The sequence below is a fragment of the Centropristis striata genome, chromosome 11, assembly GCF_030273125.1.
Source record: "Centropristis striata isolate RG_2023a ecotype Rhode Island chromosome 11, C.striata_1.0, whole genome shotgun sequence".
Taxonomy (NCBI): Eukaryota; Metazoa; Chordata; class Actinopteri; order Perciformes; family Serranidae; genus Centropristis; species Centropristis striata.
In genome coordinates this window covers 32,357,493-32,376,244 of record NC_081527.1, presented here as the reverse complement: position 1 = coordinate 32,376,244, position 18,752 = coordinate 32,357,493, and the positions used below count along the sequence as shown (strand labels likewise).

General features: G+C 38.4%; 1 protein-coding gene across 1 annotated transcript in view; it reads right to left on the bottom strand.

The window, feature by feature from the left end:
- Positions 1 to 18,752, bottom strand: part of LOC131980442 (piezo-type mechanosensitive ion channel component 2) — a 108,898-nt gene that overhangs the window by 27,533 nt on the left and 62,613 nt on the right. The window contains exons 18-29 of the mRNA XM_059344684.1: positions 17,523 to 17,683; positions 13,940 to 14,116; positions 13,718 to 13,837; positions 12,058 to 12,258; positions 11,774 to 11,978; positions 10,922 to 11,023; positions 9,963 to 10,128; positions 5,523 to 5,766; positions 4,457 to 4,559; positions 4,096 to 4,246; positions 2,240 to 2,329; positions 323 to 444 (exon numbers count right to left, since the gene is read on the bottom strand). Of these exons, the coding sequence (XP_059200667.1) occupies positions 323 to 444; positions 2,240 to 2,329; positions 4,096 to 4,246; positions 4,457 to 4,559; positions 5,523 to 5,766; positions 9,963 to 10,128; positions 10,922 to 11,023; positions 11,774 to 11,978; positions 12,058 to 12,258; positions 13,718 to 13,837; positions 13,940 to 14,116; positions 17,523 to 17,683 (1,842 nt within the window). The remainder of the gene's footprint in view (positions 1 to 322; positions 445 to 2,239; positions 2,330 to 4,095; positions 4,247 to 4,456; positions 4,560 to 5,522; positions 5,767 to 9,962; positions 10,129 to 10,921; positions 11,024 to 11,773; positions 11,979 to 12,057; positions 12,259 to 13,717; positions 13,838 to 13,939; positions 14,117 to 17,522; positions 17,684 to 18,752) is intronic.

Sequence of the window (18,752 nt, the reverse complement as noted above, 5' to 3'; positions counted from 1 at the left end):
GTTCAAACTGTGGAGCTTCCATGTTTTTATTGTATTATCTGCACAAGTATTACTGCAACTCAGCTAAACGTGCAGGAGGATTCAGCTTTCTCGGTCACAAAGAGTTTTATTGCTTCAATCAAGTACATTAACCATCAAGACTGAATGGACACCCATATAAAAGATCACACATTTTCCCTTTAACCTACTCTTTTAGATAAAACACTAATGCATCATTTCACAACAAATATTAATGACTTCGGCATTAACAAACAAATAAGCTCTACACAAAAATTTCTAACATGCTGCACAGAGACAGAGGCCACGGCAGCCTTCACCATACCATCATCATCATCCTCCTCGGGCTGCACGAGGGTCTGTCCTTCTCCAGACTCCTGCGCCAGGCTCAGCATCTTCTCCTTGCCCCTCTTAAACTTTTGCTGCCTCACCTTAATGCGCTCCATCCTGATTAGATCAGAGAGGCAGTGAAGAGACACGAAGTATCGACACGCAGCAACATCACTGACGGCCTGCACAGGCCGACCATAAACATCTCCAGGCTTCATATGGAAATAAGTGTACGTTCTGAAGCAGGGGAGTGCTCATTAGAGCGGGGGAGTGGATATTATCAGAGCTCATGAGTAACTCCTGAAGTAACTGTAAGTGGTGGAAATACATTGACTTAATGTAGCATGATATACTGACTGATGGCTTCCTGGAAAAAGTAAAGACTCGGCCAGGAGGATGAGTGTCATTTTTGTTTGGTGGAATCTTGCTTTTTCGTTAAAGCAATGTTGAGTATCTCTAAAAGTGCTACGTATATACAGTGCTTAACAAATTTATTAGACTACCTGTCATGAAAGTGAGAAATATTTTAGAAACCTTTCAAAAGCTTGTTAAAAACTGAAATGTTATTGTTATTTATTTGTCAATTAACAAACTGAATTCACCTTTTTATAGCCAGATGTGAGCTGGCTCACTGGGGGTTTTTTTCTGTTCAAGAATGCAAGTAAATAACTATAATTTAACATCTTAATCAATAAATAATAACATGCTTTACTATTTTTATTTTTTGTAAAACAGTACATTTGAAAATTCATGGATAATAATAATTATTATTATATTTTAGCATTAAAAATATCATTTTGGTTAAAGAGCTTCTACATACTGCTGTATTAACCAATACAGAAACATAAAAATGATTTTGGTAATTACTAATGCTGTTAATTTAGGACAGCTGTGTCACAAACTGGTGGTCTAATAAATTTGTTAAGCACTGTAAACCTGATCAATTATTACTTATAATAATTTCCCCAATACTGAAAATGTGATGAAAAGTGTCTTCCAATGTGTGTAGAAAGTAGAAGAGGATTAGGGCCAGGTAGAAAAAAATAATTAGAGGAAAAGGACACTTTTTTCAATCTGCAGTTTGAGATTTTTGAGAGTTGAAATGTCAAGAATAATGTTTAGGAATAAGAGAATAAACTTTTGAGTTTGGTAAAGTTGGAAAGATATCCAAAACAGGAACATTGTTTTAGAAAAACTGTGCGTCTATTCAAACAGTTAGGTAGACTGCAAGTTATGTCATAAAATGAGCAATCAGCACAATATTCAAGCGCATACCATAGAGGCATTGTCCTCGTTGGCAGGCAGCCCGGGTTCGAATCTGACTCGGAGCCCTTTCCTGCCTGTCTTCCCCTCTGTCTCCATCAAAAAAGCCCAAAGATGGCCAAAAAAAAGGAATGTAGTAGAACTAAGATCACCCTACACATAAATCAGCTGTTCTTGGTAGTAGGCTACTACAACTATTGTTTAGGGAAAATCTGCTTTTATGTAATTTATGTGAATTTTTAGATGCATTGAGTAAAAAACAAGGTTGTAGCTTGCAGTCTACTTTACTGAACTCAAAAAGTTGACTTTATTCTCGACATTTCAACTTCTTTCTCCAAGTGAAATTTTTTTTTTTCTCCTACTTGAACCTAATTCTCTTCCGTATAGGAAGATATAAAATCACATTTTTTTTGCGCGTGCTCTTTGTATCTTAATTCTGGATTATTTCTAATAAAATCTTTCAACTAGTTCAGAGGAAGACTAGAGCATTTTAATTTGTATGTCATATATAAAAGGTAATTTTATGTCTTGGGTAATACCTCATCTAATATCAATGTCAAAACGTCCCCTAGTTATTGTATATTGTACAGAAAAACACAGAATCACAGCATTTCACCACATGGAGTGAGTTAAATATTTGGAGTCTCACTGTCTCTTCAGCTGCTCCACAGATTTGCGCTCCTCCTCCAGTCTGGCTCTCACCGCCTTCACTATCGTGGCCTGGAAGAGCTCCGCCCCTCTGAAACACAAAATGTTTGAAACACCCAAGTGTCAGAGTGTGAAGGTTTTAGTCTGCTTTACCTTTTTAATGATCAAAAGTTAATGCCCTCCCTTTGGAATTTGAAACAAATTTACAAAAAACGGCTCGTTGATTCAAAATCTGAAAGGAGCCAAGTTGATTTTTTTTAAAACATGTGGTTCATGACAATGGTATTTAAGTACATTTTACATGTTTCTCTTTAGTTTATGTTAAATAAAAAAGTTCAACTTTTAGCAAACTTTTAGTGAGGATCAACTGACATGGATTTGAAGGGCTAGACCAGACTATATCTCTCCTGTCTGGGTTATACCCAGTGTATTGGCTGTCCAAAAAGTCGCTAGAAGTCGCTAAATGACATCATCGCCTAATTTGCATAATTTACCATGTGCATGTACTTGTAATGGACGCTGTAGGAGAAAGGAATAACGTTGTGGGAAAGACAAAAAGTAAAAACACCCTAAATACGTTTAGAAGTGCAAGAGTACTGCCAGAATTCCATCCCTCCTCCTTTATCCGGCCTCGTGACCCAAAAGAGACACTGACTGTAAACCAGCCAGCGGCGACTTCGCACATGTGTGATTTGCAGACTGGACGCTAAGGGGTTAACATCCCCTCTGGCTCTGTGACTGCAGCTGGGAGAGACTCCTGCGGGAGGACTGTGCCGCTTGTAAGTGCTTTGGGGCGAGGGAGGGGCAGCCGGCAGCCCCCGCAGCTCGTTGAGAAGAGTAAGAACGAGTCTCCAAAAGTCTCCAACAACAGCAAAAAGTCAATAGGTTTGTTGCGAGTCGCTTTTTTGAAAAATAGGGGTCTGAAAAGTCGCTAAGTTGGCAACACTGATTATACCTCATTCTGTAGGTAACTCGGGGAATATTAAACTAGATTTAGTATTAAGTCATAGATAAAATACAATTACACATTTAGAAACTGAAGACACATTAGAAAATAGCGATCACATGTTAACTCATGCTTCATTGTCGTCTGCACTTGATTAGTTTAACGGCATTTCATCAATTTAAATTATGTATTTTATTATATAAAGTTGTTGAAATTGTTCAGCGTGAGAAATAAATTCAAAATGTAATATCCGAGTATTTGATCTGTTTATTTGAATTAAGATAGTTTAGCCAGACCTCTGAGTTCAACCCAGAACTTTTTTAGTGTGTGTGTGTGTGTGTGTGTGTGTGTGTGTGTGTGTGTGTGTGTGTGTGTGTGTGTGTGTGTTCGTGTTCTTGTAATTCCTATATAATGAGGACTGGAACACATTTTTGTGAAGTGAGGACATTTAGCCTGGTCCTCACTTCTTTAAAGAGTTTGAGAGTTCAGACTGTGTTTTAGGGTTAAAGTTACAATCAGGTTCATGTTAGGGTTAGGGTTGGGCATTTAGTTGAGATGGTGTAGGTCAGGGTAAGGAGCTAGGGAACTCACTATTCCAATGAGGGCCCTCACAAAGATAGAAGTACAAGGATGTGTGTGTGTGTGTGTGTGTGTGTGTGGGCCAGTGTTGTAGTCGAGTCACCAATTCTCAAGTCAGAGTCAGTCTCGAGTCCCCAGTGTTTGAGTCCCAGTTACCACAGTGCGAGTCAGAGTCGAGTCATCATAACCAGAGTTCAAGTCTGAGTGCAAGTCTGAGTCGAGTCACGTGTCCCTTCGAGTCCAACTACTATAGTACTCCCTCCCTAGTGTGTAATCTGGCCAAGGGAGGGACTGTCTCTATGCAGCAGGCCGGCCCGGCCTCATCTACGTACCTGCACGCGAGGATCTGCGACGCTCTGATATCAGCAACCACGTGTAGGAAGTAGTAGCTCATGAATACTCGTCTCTGCAGCAGCAGGAAGGCGAAACAGATGCTGTCCCAGATGATCCCGGCCTCGTTTTTTGGCAAGTCACAATTAGGATCTAATGACAGGTGGAAATGTAAGAGTTTAAATTCTTAAGGAAACACAATCTGAAGCGGCGGATAACACCGACATGCTGTGTGTGATGAGCAGTTGTAGCCAAAATGAAGATTTGTGCTCCTAATATAATATAAGTGGGTATCTGACCTTCTTGTGGAATTTAATGGCAATAATAAGATGCAAAAATAATTGAAATGTTGAATCCACTAACCTTTATGTAATTCGTATCCCTGGATGGTGCAAGCCAGACTGAACAACTGGACCAACCAGCAACTGTTTGCAGCCATAGACTTGAAGTAGCCACAAGCCAGGAGCTAAGAACAAGAACAAACTTTATTTATACTTCAATACAATAACATATTTTATATACATATACAAAATATATTGTACCTTAAAAAGGATAGTTTGGTTTTTGAAGTGGGATTATATGAGGCACTTATCCATATACGCTGTATTACTGACTCTACAGTAGATGTTGGTCACCAAGATATGGAAGCTAAGTAATGTAGTGCTGTGGAACGTATCTAATTCACCTATGAAAATCTATATCAGTTTAAGTGTAGACTGTATTTATAATACTGTCACCACTTTACCTTGCCGTCAGACAGCCCTGTTTAAGGTTGACGTGGGAGAACTGAAGCCAATATCTACACTCTTGTCAAAGCCACCAGACTACATTGACAAAAACATAAACGTTACCCTGCAGAAGAAATACTGGTCTATCACTGCCACGATCTATTAGTTTGTGTTATCGTTTGACTTTATTGTTTTAAAGGGTTAGTTTGGATTCAACAAAGTCACACAACAACACAAAATAACTCATCGATCGAGGCAGAGATAGAGCAGCAACTCCTGTGTTCTGCTTGGGAAAAATACTTTTTTGTCAGTGGAGTCTGGTGGTTTTGAAGAGTTCCCTGTTTGAATGGGCTGTAAAGTGGTGAAAATATTGTAAATATAGTCTACACTAACATTGAGGTGTCTGAAGAACATTTAGCAGCTTCTCCAATCTGGGGCCATCTACTGTAGTAATGCAGCATGGATGCAACCCACTTCAAAAAATATAACTATAACTATCCCTTTAAGTATTTTTTTAACACCTGAGATTCCACCAAACACACAGGCAGTGTTGATTCAGAATGTATATCCTATAATACAGCACTTAATGTCAATGTTTTACTTCTACATTCATGCAGAGACGTTTTAAAATGTAAAAATATTGCCTTATATGTTATGATTTTATGGATTTGATCTTGATATATGTAAGATAAACAACTCACAGACAAAACGTTCTTCATGGTGATGACAAAGATGTTGTAGGCGATCAGAAAGTCCCAGTAGCGGAGGATCTTTTTAATTGGTTTGAGCAACAACTCGCCGCCAAAGAGCAGGAAGTAGAAGCACGCCACCAGGTAGCCCATACAGAAGACGCTGATGCGCGTGGTCCCCGTAAAGAAGATGATGGTGAGGACAAACCAGAACATGTAGCTGAACATGATGACCTTCAGCATGTCCAGGTAGGACCTAGTGCACAGAGGTGAAACAAATGTCTAATTCAAAAATGTTTTTGGATACTTCTGCAGCTCCAAATGTCAGAGAAAGGTTACTTTCACAAAAAAGTGAATATAAATATGAAGATGTGATCTGATATCAAACTGAATTCAGGCCAAATCAACAGAAAGGGAAGTGTTACTCAAATGTCTAGCCCTGTAATTACACCACATGCACGGAAACACTAAATTGACTGATTTTATTATTATATTTAATCATTTATATCTGTGTATGTTATTTAGCTGCATTGCTGGTATTAATACTGGCATAAATAAATATGTTTGCCAGAGATGTTACTGTAACAAATCTGTATTTTTTTCCCCAAAAGAAATCAGACATTTCCAGATTTCCCAGCTAACTTGAACAGCTTCTTCCACCCCGTTGATGAACTCATAACCTTAACAATAAACACTATAAACAGATATCAGCATATGAGAATGAATGCATTCAAATGCAGAATCTGTAGGCAACAACACAATGTTTTGGTATCTGAAGAAGTGCTCTGGCTTCAGTTTGCAGTCTGAGTAAGTGCTTTCTAAGTGGAAATGTTTAATATTTCTCCATGCAATCTAAACATAAGGGTACATATACACAAGGTGAGCAAGTAATGTCAAATTATTGTTACGTCTTGTAACAGCCATCAATCTTGTGTTAAGAGTGCATGGAGAAATGAAAACTCACCTGTAAGTATAAAATACACTATATGGACAAAGGTATTTGGCCACACCTGTTAATTACAGAATTCAGTTGTTTGGATCAGACCCCTTGCCACAGGTGTATAAAGTCAAGCACCTAGCCACGCAGTCTCCATTTACAAACATTTGTGATGCAAAATGGGTCGTTCTGAAGAGCTCAGTGACTTCAAGCGTGGTGCTGTGATAGGACGCCACCTCTGCAATAAGACGGTTTGGGAAATTTCCTCTCTGCTAGATATTTCACGATCAGCTGTAAGTGATATTATTAAAAAATGGAAGCGTTTAGTAACAACAGCAACTCAGGCATGAAGCAGAAGACCACGTAAAATCACAGAGCGATTCAACGACTGCTAAGGCTCATGGTGTGTAAAAGTCACAAACGCTGATTCCATGGCTGAAGAGTTCTAAACTTCCACTGTCATTAATGTGAGCACAAAAACTGTGTGGTGGGAGCTTCATGGAAGGGGTCTCCATGGCTGAGCAGCTGCATGCAACCAAGTCCACACCAAGTCCAATGACAACGGTCAGATGGAGTGGTGTAAAGCACATCATCTCTGGACTGTGGAGCAGTGGGAACTCGTTCTGTGAGGTGACGAATCACGCTTCTCTGTTTGGGCGGTTGAGTCTGGGTTTGGCGGTCTGGGAGAACGTTACCTGCCTGACTGCATTGTGCCAACTGTGAGGTTTGGTGGAGGAGGGATAATGGTATTGGGGCTGTTTTTCATGGTTTGTACGAGGCCCCTTATCTCCAAACAAGACATTTGGGACAATGTTATGCTTCCAACTTTGTGGAAGCAGTTCCAACAGTTTGGGGAAGGCCCTTTTCTGTTCCAACGTGGCTGTGCCCCAATGCACAAAGCAAGGTCCATAAAGGCAGTCGGATGGTTTGATGATTTAGTGTGGAAGAACTTGACTGGCCCGCACAGAGCCATGACTTCAACCCCACCGAGCACCTTTGGGATAAACTGGAATGGAGATGGCGAGCCAGGCCTTCTCATCCAACATCAGTGCCTGACCTCTGAAATGCTCTACAGAATGAATGGGCACAAATTCCCACAGAAACACTCCGGAATCTTGTGGAAAGTCTTCCAAGAAGAGTGGAAGCTGTTATAGGTGCAAAAGGGGGACCAACTCCATAATAAAGTTTATGTATTTGAATACAATGTCATTACAGTCCCTGTTGGTATAATGGCCAGGCGTCCGAATACTTTTGTCCATATAGTGTATTAATGCTTTTAATCTTGGGAGAACATGGGGGTAGTGGTGCATTTTAGGGTTAGGGTTAGTATTACAACAACAAACAAAAAAAGAAGAAGAAAAAAGTCCCTTGTAAAAACTTTCTTAAACCAGTATCATAGATGAAAAACCCCACAGTATAAAAATGAATGTGATATATATGATTCTAAAAAGGGGCTATTCTGCAAAATTAGTACTTTTTACATTCAATATTAAAGTTTATTTTGATGCTTTCTATTCTTACTAAACTTTTTTTTCACCTATTCTTTAGCCATAAACACAGGAGACGAAACAAGTTAGGTGAGACTGAGAAAATGGATCAACAAAATGTTTTTCCGGGCTTCCGTAGATTTGAGATTGCACAATGTCACATGAAGCTGGACGTAAACAGCATGGCCCCCGGCCAGCTGAGCTAATAAGGATGCATGCTTACCACATAATAAAAGTCAAAACAACATTTCAGCTCATTCTTCTGCTTAATCCACCCATCAATCACACTTAGTGTATCACTTAGCGTCAGGACACCGGTAAGAGTCTGATCAATGAACGAGAACCAGAGCTGAAACCTGACTCCTGTCACTCAGCACAGGTACATGTACACTTCTGCATGACCCGAGTGTGTCTAACATGTTAAAAGCATGTGTGTGGATCCTGTGTTGTCACCTGAGAGGCCTTTAACATGATGTGTGGCGTGAAAACATAGGAAGCAACGTGCATTAATTGGATGGACCTGGGGAAAACATGGGACCACAACAACAGCTGCACAGTTTAGGAAGCAGCTCTGATGAAGTGGGTTTGGATCGGACGACGCGTTGATGGGCCGGAATAGCTGAGTGAGTGTCCTTCTTCATCAGGGGGAGAAAATACCTTATCCATACTTAAAAGCTATTTATTGAGTTAGAGTACAGGGCAAAAGCGTCTGAGTCGCACAGTGACGGACAGAGTGTTTTTGTGGATTATGGATTTCTCCCCCACCCCGTATCCGTAATTCGATCCTGGAGGGAAACGATGGAATAAGTGCAGAGCTGCTGTGGCGTGGACAGACGGGCTGTACCGCTCTCTTTCTCTCTACTAGGGCTTGTTGATGGACACAGAGTGCGTTAATAAAAGACTTGTCCACTTTGCGCATCAAAACAGTGGAATGTGAAGAGCACATAATCAATGACTGTGGACAGGTCAGGATGCTCTCGCTGTCTTTCTAACTCGCTCTCTACTTCACCGCCTCTCAAAACCCCTCTCTTCCCTCTTTTTTTTCAATGTGCAAAGTCAGTATCAAGCTTCTAAATTCAAATATAGGACAACAGCCAAAATTCTGAATTATGCATACAGTGGGTATTAAATAACATCTCTCACTAAGCTACTGACATGAGCTACTGTCATCCGTCTCACCTTTATTTATCTGGGAGAAGCGATTTGCTGAGCGAGTTCTTATTCAGCACCACTCCACTTAAGATTTCTACAGTTACACAGTTAGCAGCCAAGTGCAACAACAGTTTTTATACTGAGCTGGAGAGGCAAGTCTCACTCAACTGAACCTCAGTGGTTTTTGCTGAAATTGAGGAGAATGATACTCTCTTTTTAAACGTTTCTAAATTTACTCTAACCTGCATCTGTAACAGCCCGCTCCAGCAAGATAAATTAAAGCTCTATTTGATAACTTAACTGCGGTGAAAAAGCCCCAAATGTGTGTGTATATATAAAGTTTGTATGTTTGGATATTGTTTGTGCATTGTGAAACTTACATTATAAATAAAATAGAAATAACAAAAATAATAATAAAAAATGTGTTACACTACATTACAACTTCATGCAAGTGTACTAAACCATAGGCACTTCTGCATTGTTAGGACTGAATTACAACAATGGAAATGCTTTAAAGGTAATGATGGAATGAAACAAAGTTTTAACTCTGCATAAACACGTTACACTTCATGCTAATATTCAAACTGCTGCTCCATACTGTGGGATGTAATCCATATATGATACAAATATAAACAGTTTAACATCATTAGGCATCAATTAACCCGGCTACTTCACTTCCTTCCCATTTCTGTATCTTGTTGTCCTCCCTGTTACTGCCAGTTCATTTGAGCTCCACTGTCACCAAAACGAAAACAATACTGTAAAATCTCACATCCAGTGCCATATGCTGTATACACTTTTGTATTCTTGTTGTCCTGATTGGAATAAAAAGAAACTTGTGTAAATGTAGCACAGCATCAGTATAAGCTGCCGTACCTGCAGTGGATGAAGTCGGGGACGGGGTTGTGGACGCTGAAAGAGGCTGCGTCCAGGTCTCTGCAGATCTCCACGTTGTCTCCAGCCATGAGGCGGACCGCCGCCTTGTTCTCATCCTCAAAGACCTGCCTCTGCATGGAGGCACACAGCAGCACCATGAAGTCATCTGGAAAAGAAGAGAAGAGAGGACAGATCTAACTTATGCTACAAACCAAAACAATTCCTGAGTAATAAGTATCTAAACCCAAATACAGTCTATCTACACTACTTGCACTGCCACAGTCTAAATTTGAACAGAAACATACAGTGTTTAACACATTTATTAGACCACCTGTCATAAAAAGAAGAAAACATAAATATCTTAGAAATCTTTCAAAAGCTTGTTTTAAACAGAAATTTTACTCTTATTTATTTGGCAAATAACAAACTGACAGAAATTAATCAAACAGAACATTCAATCGCTAAAACTCGTTTTTCTGTTCAGGAATGTAAATAAAGAAATAATGATGTGCTTTACTATTTTTTACAGTTTTTTGTAAAACAGCAAATCTGAAAATGAATGGAAAAAATTAACAAAAATTATATTCTAGCATTAAAAATATAATTTGGGTTAAAGAGATTCTACTTACTGCTGTATTAACCATTACAGAAACATAAAAATGATTTTGGTTATTACTAATGCTGTTAACATAGGACATCTGAGGCACAAACTGGTAGTCGAATAAATTTGTTAAGCAGCTTGTTAAACTATATGTATATTTTACTTCTTTTTAAAACCATGGGTACTGTGTGAATGATATGTGTATTATGGAAGCACTAAATGTTTAAAGCTGTCTGTTTTGTTCTGGTGCCCCAGATTTCATTGTATCATGTACAATGACAATAAAGCTTCCTAATAATGACAATGACAGTACAGTAAAGTTACTGTTACATTACTGCAAAATGAGAAAAAAACATACAGATGAGGAACAATGGATTGGGTTGGGTGTTGAAATCTGGAATATAGAGCCACTTGACCACATTGGAGCTCGTCATATGTTTGGGAAACCTCCAGGGGTATTCTGTAATGACAACATGCACATTACAATCAGAGAAGCATTATTAGGGGTGCATGAATACATTGATCTGGTTTGATTTATGTTGATTCGATGATCAATGATCCAATGTCATTGATTCAAGGTGAAAATATGGATACATTATTTTAAAACTTTCATTCCATTTAGTAAATAAACTAATATTGGTCTTATGACATAATTTAAAGGCACAATGAGTAGAATTTTTCAATAAAACAAATCACTCACAAACATCACTTTGACTAATGTGTGGCGGTAACTGTACACACACACACACACACACACACACACACACACACACACATCCTTAATTAACTTGACACATGATTAACGTGCTCAGCTGCATTGGCAAAAAGGAGCATAATGTAAAGGCGATAAGCAGTAAATACACACATAGTAATACTTAATTAATAGTTAATGGACAGAAATCAACATACCATATATGATATACCAAATATCAAACATTGTCAGCTTGAAAAATGTATCAATTTTATTCTGTTATTTTAATCATAAATTCAATACTGTAGGTTTGGAACTATTGGTCAAACAAACAAGAAATTCAAAGACAACTTTGGGAACTTATAATGAACATTTAATTTTTTTTTCATTCATCATTAAATAATACCTCAATTCACTGTAAAAATGCTAGATTAATTGGTTATAATATTATAATAGTCATCAATTGGTGCCTGAAATTGCAGCAGCAGTGTAAGTACAATCTGGCCGAGTCAGACTTACCTTTACAGGCTGCTGGTGGGATCCCGATGCAGATAAAATACTGGAAAGTCAGCATGCTGGCCAGGAAGAAGCAGTACTTGGGCCAGATCTCAGCGATGGCTTTCCTCCTGCGTCTGTACATGACAGCTATCAGGGCGAAGGCGTGAAGCATGGCGTAGAAGTCCATACGCTGCCCGATAACATTAACCACCAGCAGCAGGCACGTCTGAGGGGAACACAAGAGGATTATATACACATAAAGAGATGGAGGTAACGTTTTATTATCTCTTTTCGCTTGTCTCTACCTCAAGTCCGAACTTGTAGAAGAAGTAGTTGATGAAGTATTTGATGAAGTTGATGATGCCGATGTCCAGATGCTCCCGTGTGGTGTTGTGGAAGATGATCCTGGCAGCTGGAGGCAGCAGTTTGTTCCTCAGTCTGAAGTATTGCTGATGGCGGTAGATGGTCACCTCGAACGCTAACAGAGCCAGCATCAAGAGGTTGTTCTGCACAGATGGTGAACCGAGAGAATATCTTTCAATATGCATTCATTCAAAATAAACCTGGACTTTAAATACCTGATTAACTGTATATGATAGGTATAAAAACAATAATTTCAGATTTTTTTTACTGAAGACTTAAGAACCACTTTAAACCTATTCCTTTAATTTCTGGTAACTTTGTCACTTTATTATGAAATTTTGAGGCCCCTTCTGATGAAGAAAATACTCTTTAAGCTACTGTTAAAGGCACTATGTGGAATTTTTTAAAATATAAAATCCTTGTTTTTAATGACACCGGTGGCCACAAAGTGAACTTTTATTGTGAAACATACAATAATAACTCCTATGATGTAACAGTGTGTTTCTGCTCTTTACACTGCAAGTCAAGGAGTTTTCAGGGGTTTTTTTACGGCTTTTGTTAAGCTTTCCTTGTTGATTTTAGCAAAGAGCACAAACATCTCCTTAAGTAGAGTGAAACAACACGTGAAAACAACTCTTGTGACAAAATTTGCACAGATACAATTCATATTTAACCCTGAAAGTTTGTTTTCTTTAAAAGATTGGCAAAAATATGTTGTTTATCGTAAAAAAAAAAGTGTAAAAACAGGCATTATCGGCCGGTCAGTCCTTGAACAGATCATATGTAATGAAAGTTTCTCCTTGAAAAAGTAACCAAAACAAAGCTTAAAACTGTGATATGTCTGTCAATATCACTTCATTCTACATGTCTCAGTTAAAACGTTGCCAAAAATAACTACATTCTGTTAAAAACATAAAATTATGCGCTCCTTGGCGACACTGTGAAGAATTGATTAATCCTGCAGAGACAAACTGTCACATGATAAATATTCACTGAAATCATACAGAACTGCAGGCTGTTTGCACAGAGCAGAGAGGAGAGGACAGGAAAGGTCGCAAGCAAAGGTTGTAATAATGCAAATAGTTTAATATATACATAGCATGTGGAGACTATTTTTTTTATATATTTTTCCCAAAATTCATAACACTTGTGGACACTTGGGAATGTTGTATGTATGTAAAAATTCAATTTTATTCAAATAAAAAAACAATCAGAAAAATTCAACTTTTTTTTTTTTTTTTTCTTTTTATGATGTACTATGTCATCATAACTGTGGTATTCTGCACAACAGGCACTTCTAGCGACAATTGTGCTAGTTCCAAAGAGACACATATTATATATTCTATATATTGCAGTGAAATACAAGGCCACAGTGAATAAAATGTGTAAAGAGCAAAAATGCCCTGAAACAGCTTGTTGGGGTTCAGAGGGTTAAGTCCGTACACTTAAGGGGACACAAACATTGGAAAAACAAATTTTTCAGTGAAGGGGAATTTTAACTAATCATTTGATTTTCATAATTATCATTTAGAAGTGGTTCTTCCCTTGCTGTGATGATATCCTGTGTATGGCTTTCAGCAGATAAATGCGTCCACTCCTCACCCTGAGATAGCGCAGCAAGTCATCAGACTTCTCCAGGCCCACCCATTTGGCTGGATCCACTTTCTGATACAGTGTAGAGTTTTCTAGCTCAGTTTCCTGTTCCTTTGTGTAGTTTTCAAGCTGTGGACAAAAATATATGATCATATAAATCTAGTAAAATTCAAAGTGCAATGGTTAGGATAATGCTGAGCTGTAAGTAGTGAAAACAACAATTATACTCACCATGGAGCAATTTTTGGAGTAGGTTTTAGGGTCTATAGACTTCAGCTGGTACAACATTTTACATACGATGATGACACACGTCCACACAGTGCAAACACTGGAGGCAAGGGGCCGATACTGGCTGTAGGGCAGAGCGAAGGCCCAGGACGCCAGGAACACATAGTTCAACAAAGACACCTACACAGGAGACAATACAGGCGATGAGGACGGAAAAGACAGCTCACATAAGTCCTTTTTCCACCTCCTCCTTTATATTTTCATATGTGTGTTACATGTTTCAAAAAACTTACACAACACTTTAAATAAAAAACAGGTGAAAAAGTAAAGAATGACGTCCGTCAAATAAAAAATAACAATAAAACACACACATAAAACTTAAGGTCAAGAACCATGAATAAAAGATTATTACATTACATAAATCTAAGTCCATAAAAGTAATAAGAATCTTAAAGCAGCAGATCAGCTTAACCAGGCTAAATCTGTCAGTGAGTTTGTTCCAATGATGGCAAGTAAATGCAGATCAAGATTTGTGTTTCCATCCTAAAACTGTAATAGCTATTACCCAAATGCCCGCACACCATTTTCTGGCGAGTCTGCAGTGCAGTCCTTTTTTTTTAAATGGCTCAAATGTGCTTCTAGAAAGTTGTGACATGATACTCTCAAACAAACATTAGCCTCAGGTCCACTGTCATTCATTTTACATAAAATACATCTTGGCAATGGAACATGTGGGACAATGTTAACCAGCTGATGTGAAAACACTCATGAAATCCACTTTTAACAACTCTAAATAATTTTCTTTAAAACACCGTTAATCTACCATTCAACTAAGTCTAGTATGTGCCCAGAAAACTTTAGCATAGGAGCGAAATAAGCAACTCCTTATATAAGTAATCAAGGCACAAGTTATTTGTTATGTTTAACTTCCATTTTGTAACAGAAGTATGGTGAACTTTCTCTTGAAGATTTTCCTTTCAAGATTTTTCAAAAGTAGATTTAAGGCTGGGGCAGGCAGACCTGTGGTGGTATTCAGATCCCTTACATCAGTAATAGTACTAATACCACTTTGAAATTGCTCCACTCCAAGTAAAAGTCAGGCATTCAAAATTTAAGTAAAAGCACAAAAATATCAGTATCAAACTTAAAGTATCAAAAGTTAAAGTACTTGTTAAGCAGAATGGACCCACTCAGATGTTTGATATATTCTATATATATTTGTTATTTGTCTTATGGGAGGGATAGCATTTATGATAACGCCCTTCTTTTTTACATATATGACGCCCCGTGCAAGGTATAATTTATTCATAAAAGAGGCATCCTAAATTCCAGACATACTATTGGATTATTATTTTTGATGCATACTACATATAAACATGCGTAATCACTTTAAATGTGTCACATTTTTTATGGCAAATTTTGACCTGAAAAGTAACCAAAGCTGTCAGATGAATGTAGTGGAGTAAAAAGTAAAATATCAGCCTCTAAAATGTAGTGAAGAAGAAGTTTAAAGTTACATAAAATGGAAATATTCAAGTAAAATTTTAAGGTACTTGTACTTTGCCAAAGTGCAGTACTTAAGTAAATGTACTTAGTTACATTCCACCACTGAGGCAGTTTTATTTTAGCGTCAAAAATCCTATAATTACCTTTAAGCATAATGTAATTCAAGTGTCCTGAGAGAAAACTCGACTTCAGCACCTCCAGTTTTTGGGGATGCGTTCAGCCCCAAAAAAAACGTAGGAAACATTTATCTAAAAAGAAACGCTGGTGTGCTAAACAAACCTTTGTAGCCTGCCTGATGCTGGATTGCTGATACTTGGGAATCAAAAAAACCCAGTCGGTGGATTCAAGACCAACAAATTGAACTGCAGGACCACTTGGAAGTCTTATATTATATATAACATGTCCATTACTAAATCCAACATTGTTATTGCTGGTGATGATAAATGGACTGAAAGTAAAGATTAGATAATAATTGCAGTTTGGTAAAGTTAAGGCAACAAAATCACTGGTTTAGTAAAAGATCATGATGCATTTGTTACATTGGGAACTCAGTCAGTCAGCCAGTGCTGACTTGAAATCTCGGAGCACTGGGGACAGCAAACAGGAATCTCTTTGTTTTCAAGAGACACCCAGCCAGAGCTCTATGGACCAGTCTCAGTTTGACTTTGAGTGTCCCAGAAATAACCAAGTTAATGTTGAGGAGACCAAGGCAAAGCAGAGCAACCCCTTCTCTCGCTTCTTCCGTAATATCTTCCCAAAAGTAAGGATACTAGTCAAGACACTGGAGGCAACCGAGCCAGTCAAGACACTCTGGTCCACTGAGTTACAAGCACATGTGAATATTTATTTTCTTATGTTCTCTAAAACGCATGCTTATAAGTAAACTGATTACATGCAAGAATGTTGTTTAATGTGATAAATCTTATGTTTCCATATGTGAATTTATCTCATGTAGAATGTACTGTTTGTTATTTGTTTCTTCACCAGATGTCTGATTCAAGTAACACGGAGAAAGATGCAGAGAACAGAGATGATATCTGCAGCTCTCCTGCATTCTCTGAGATCTCAGAACTGCTTGATGAGAATCTTGCACATCTTGATCTGATGAATTGTCATGATCCTTTAGAGGAGGGCACCTGCTCTTGGCTCCATTCACCCATGAGCTCTTCTTGGTGTTCCTCCTCTGATTCAGACATCTCAGAGATTATCTTATCATCTGATCAGAGCGTTGATGAGGAGATTACAATTATAGGTCAAAGCTTCCTGTATCCAGAGAATCTGGAGACAGAGAAGATGAATTTGGAGATGGTGTCCGGACCAGCCATACCGGATCAACCTCCAGAGTTGCCATGAAGTTAGAGGAGAGCACAAGACCTGCTTCCTGTGCCTCTTCTTCCTCCACCAACAGGCCCATCACTAAGGCAGCTAAAATGCTGATCTCCCAGTCCAATGAGCCAGTGAAGACACTGGAAGACACTGAGCCAGCCAAGACACTGGAGGCCACTCATCCAGTTAAGACACAGGAGATCAGCCTTCAGGAAGGGATGAGTACTTCTTTGAGTTATCAGTCCATTGACTTTGATACAGATGATGAGGAAACCTCCAGCCAGAGCTCTGTGGACCAGCCTCAGCCTATTTCTGAGTGTCCCAGTAATAACCAAGATGACGTTGAGGAGACCAAGGCTTTTTGTCGCGTTTGGTGAATCGGTTTGTGCACATACAGCTGTTTAAATGACACAAATATCCCACTGTATATGTGTGTTTTGAGCTTGTTAACCAAATATACGTTCATTGATCAACGCTGCCACTCTGAGAGTGGAGAATTAAATCAATCAATATATACATTGTTGATTTCCGAAAATGTCTGTGAGAGTATGTTGGTCTGCGAAAGCGCTTTTGTACATATGATCAGTCGTGCATAATTTATTTTGACCACGCATGTGCACCTGCGCACCAGTTATGTGCACCACTGATTATATTGCATGTATAACACTTGGGAGGAAGACAGTCAAACTCAAACATGATCGATAAGTCAGTGTGTCCCCCTGTTGTTCCATGGTGTAATGTCACGCTTTCATACCTCTGTGACAGAGACCATGACAATGTAGCAGGCCACGATCTTGATGATGTGGATCTCCAGTAACCACCAGATGAACAGCTGCAGCTTGTGGAAATACTCCAGGAACTTGAGGAAGAGCACGGTCAGACGGTCAACCACCAGGTGCCATTTGTTCTTCAGATCTAAAGAAGAACGGAAAAACAGCGAGACTTAAGAGGTGCTAATGGAAAGTTTCCAGGTTTCCCCTTTTAATTATAGCAGTGTGTCCGTATGTCTGTTTAAACACCAACATTCCTCTGCTGGCATTTAACTTTTGTGTCTTCTCAAACACCAGCTCAAGCTGGAACAGACTGATAATATGATTCTGTCTTTACCTGTTCAGGAAAAAGTTTGTTTGTTGTTGTTCATTTGTTTTTGTTTGTTGTTGTTCATTTAACCCTTTGTCATTCTGATTCGAGACAGCAGGTCAACAATGAATGCCACAAAGAAGAGCTTCATAAATCTGGTCAAAAAAAAATGTTTACCATACCATTTTGGTATCATTTTTTTCAGCACAACCTATATGACCTGATAATTATTTTTTTCACTTTGACTTACTGGGTCAGCATTTTTAACACAGGAAACACAAAAAAACAACATAAAATGTGATTTAGAATTTTTTTCAGCCTATCATCATCAAAAAAAGTCTGGCACAGACTTCAAGCCAGTACTTTAGAGGGACGTTTTACACTGTGACGTCATAAGGAAGTCATGATTTCATCACACTGGTGAGATCGGTGACTCCAGAGGGTTAAGTTGTGTTTAATAAATACCAGATACATAATAATAATTACCAAACTACATGTTGAGTTTTCACAGAAACATTTGATTAAAGAAACAATAAATTGTATAACAATTAATCAATAAATCCACCAAAAGATAATGAGTAATTGTTTTATTTAATCACTTAATCAAATAAATAGTCGGGAGAGAAATTTCAACATGTGAACTATTTTTTGGGGTCTGTATAACAGCCAAAAATATTTTACAAGTATTCCAAAACTGTAAAAAGTTTATGTAATTTTTTCCCATATGCAGAATGTTAAGGTGTAGGAAACACATTTAACAAGCAAATTCCAAACTGTTGTTTTAATCACCTGAGAATTTAGACTCAATATTTGGTTTTATATTCTCACAAAGGATATAAAAAACTGCAGCCACAGTCTGGAGGTGGGTGTGTGTGGTTTTACAAAAGACATATTATCGCAGGTT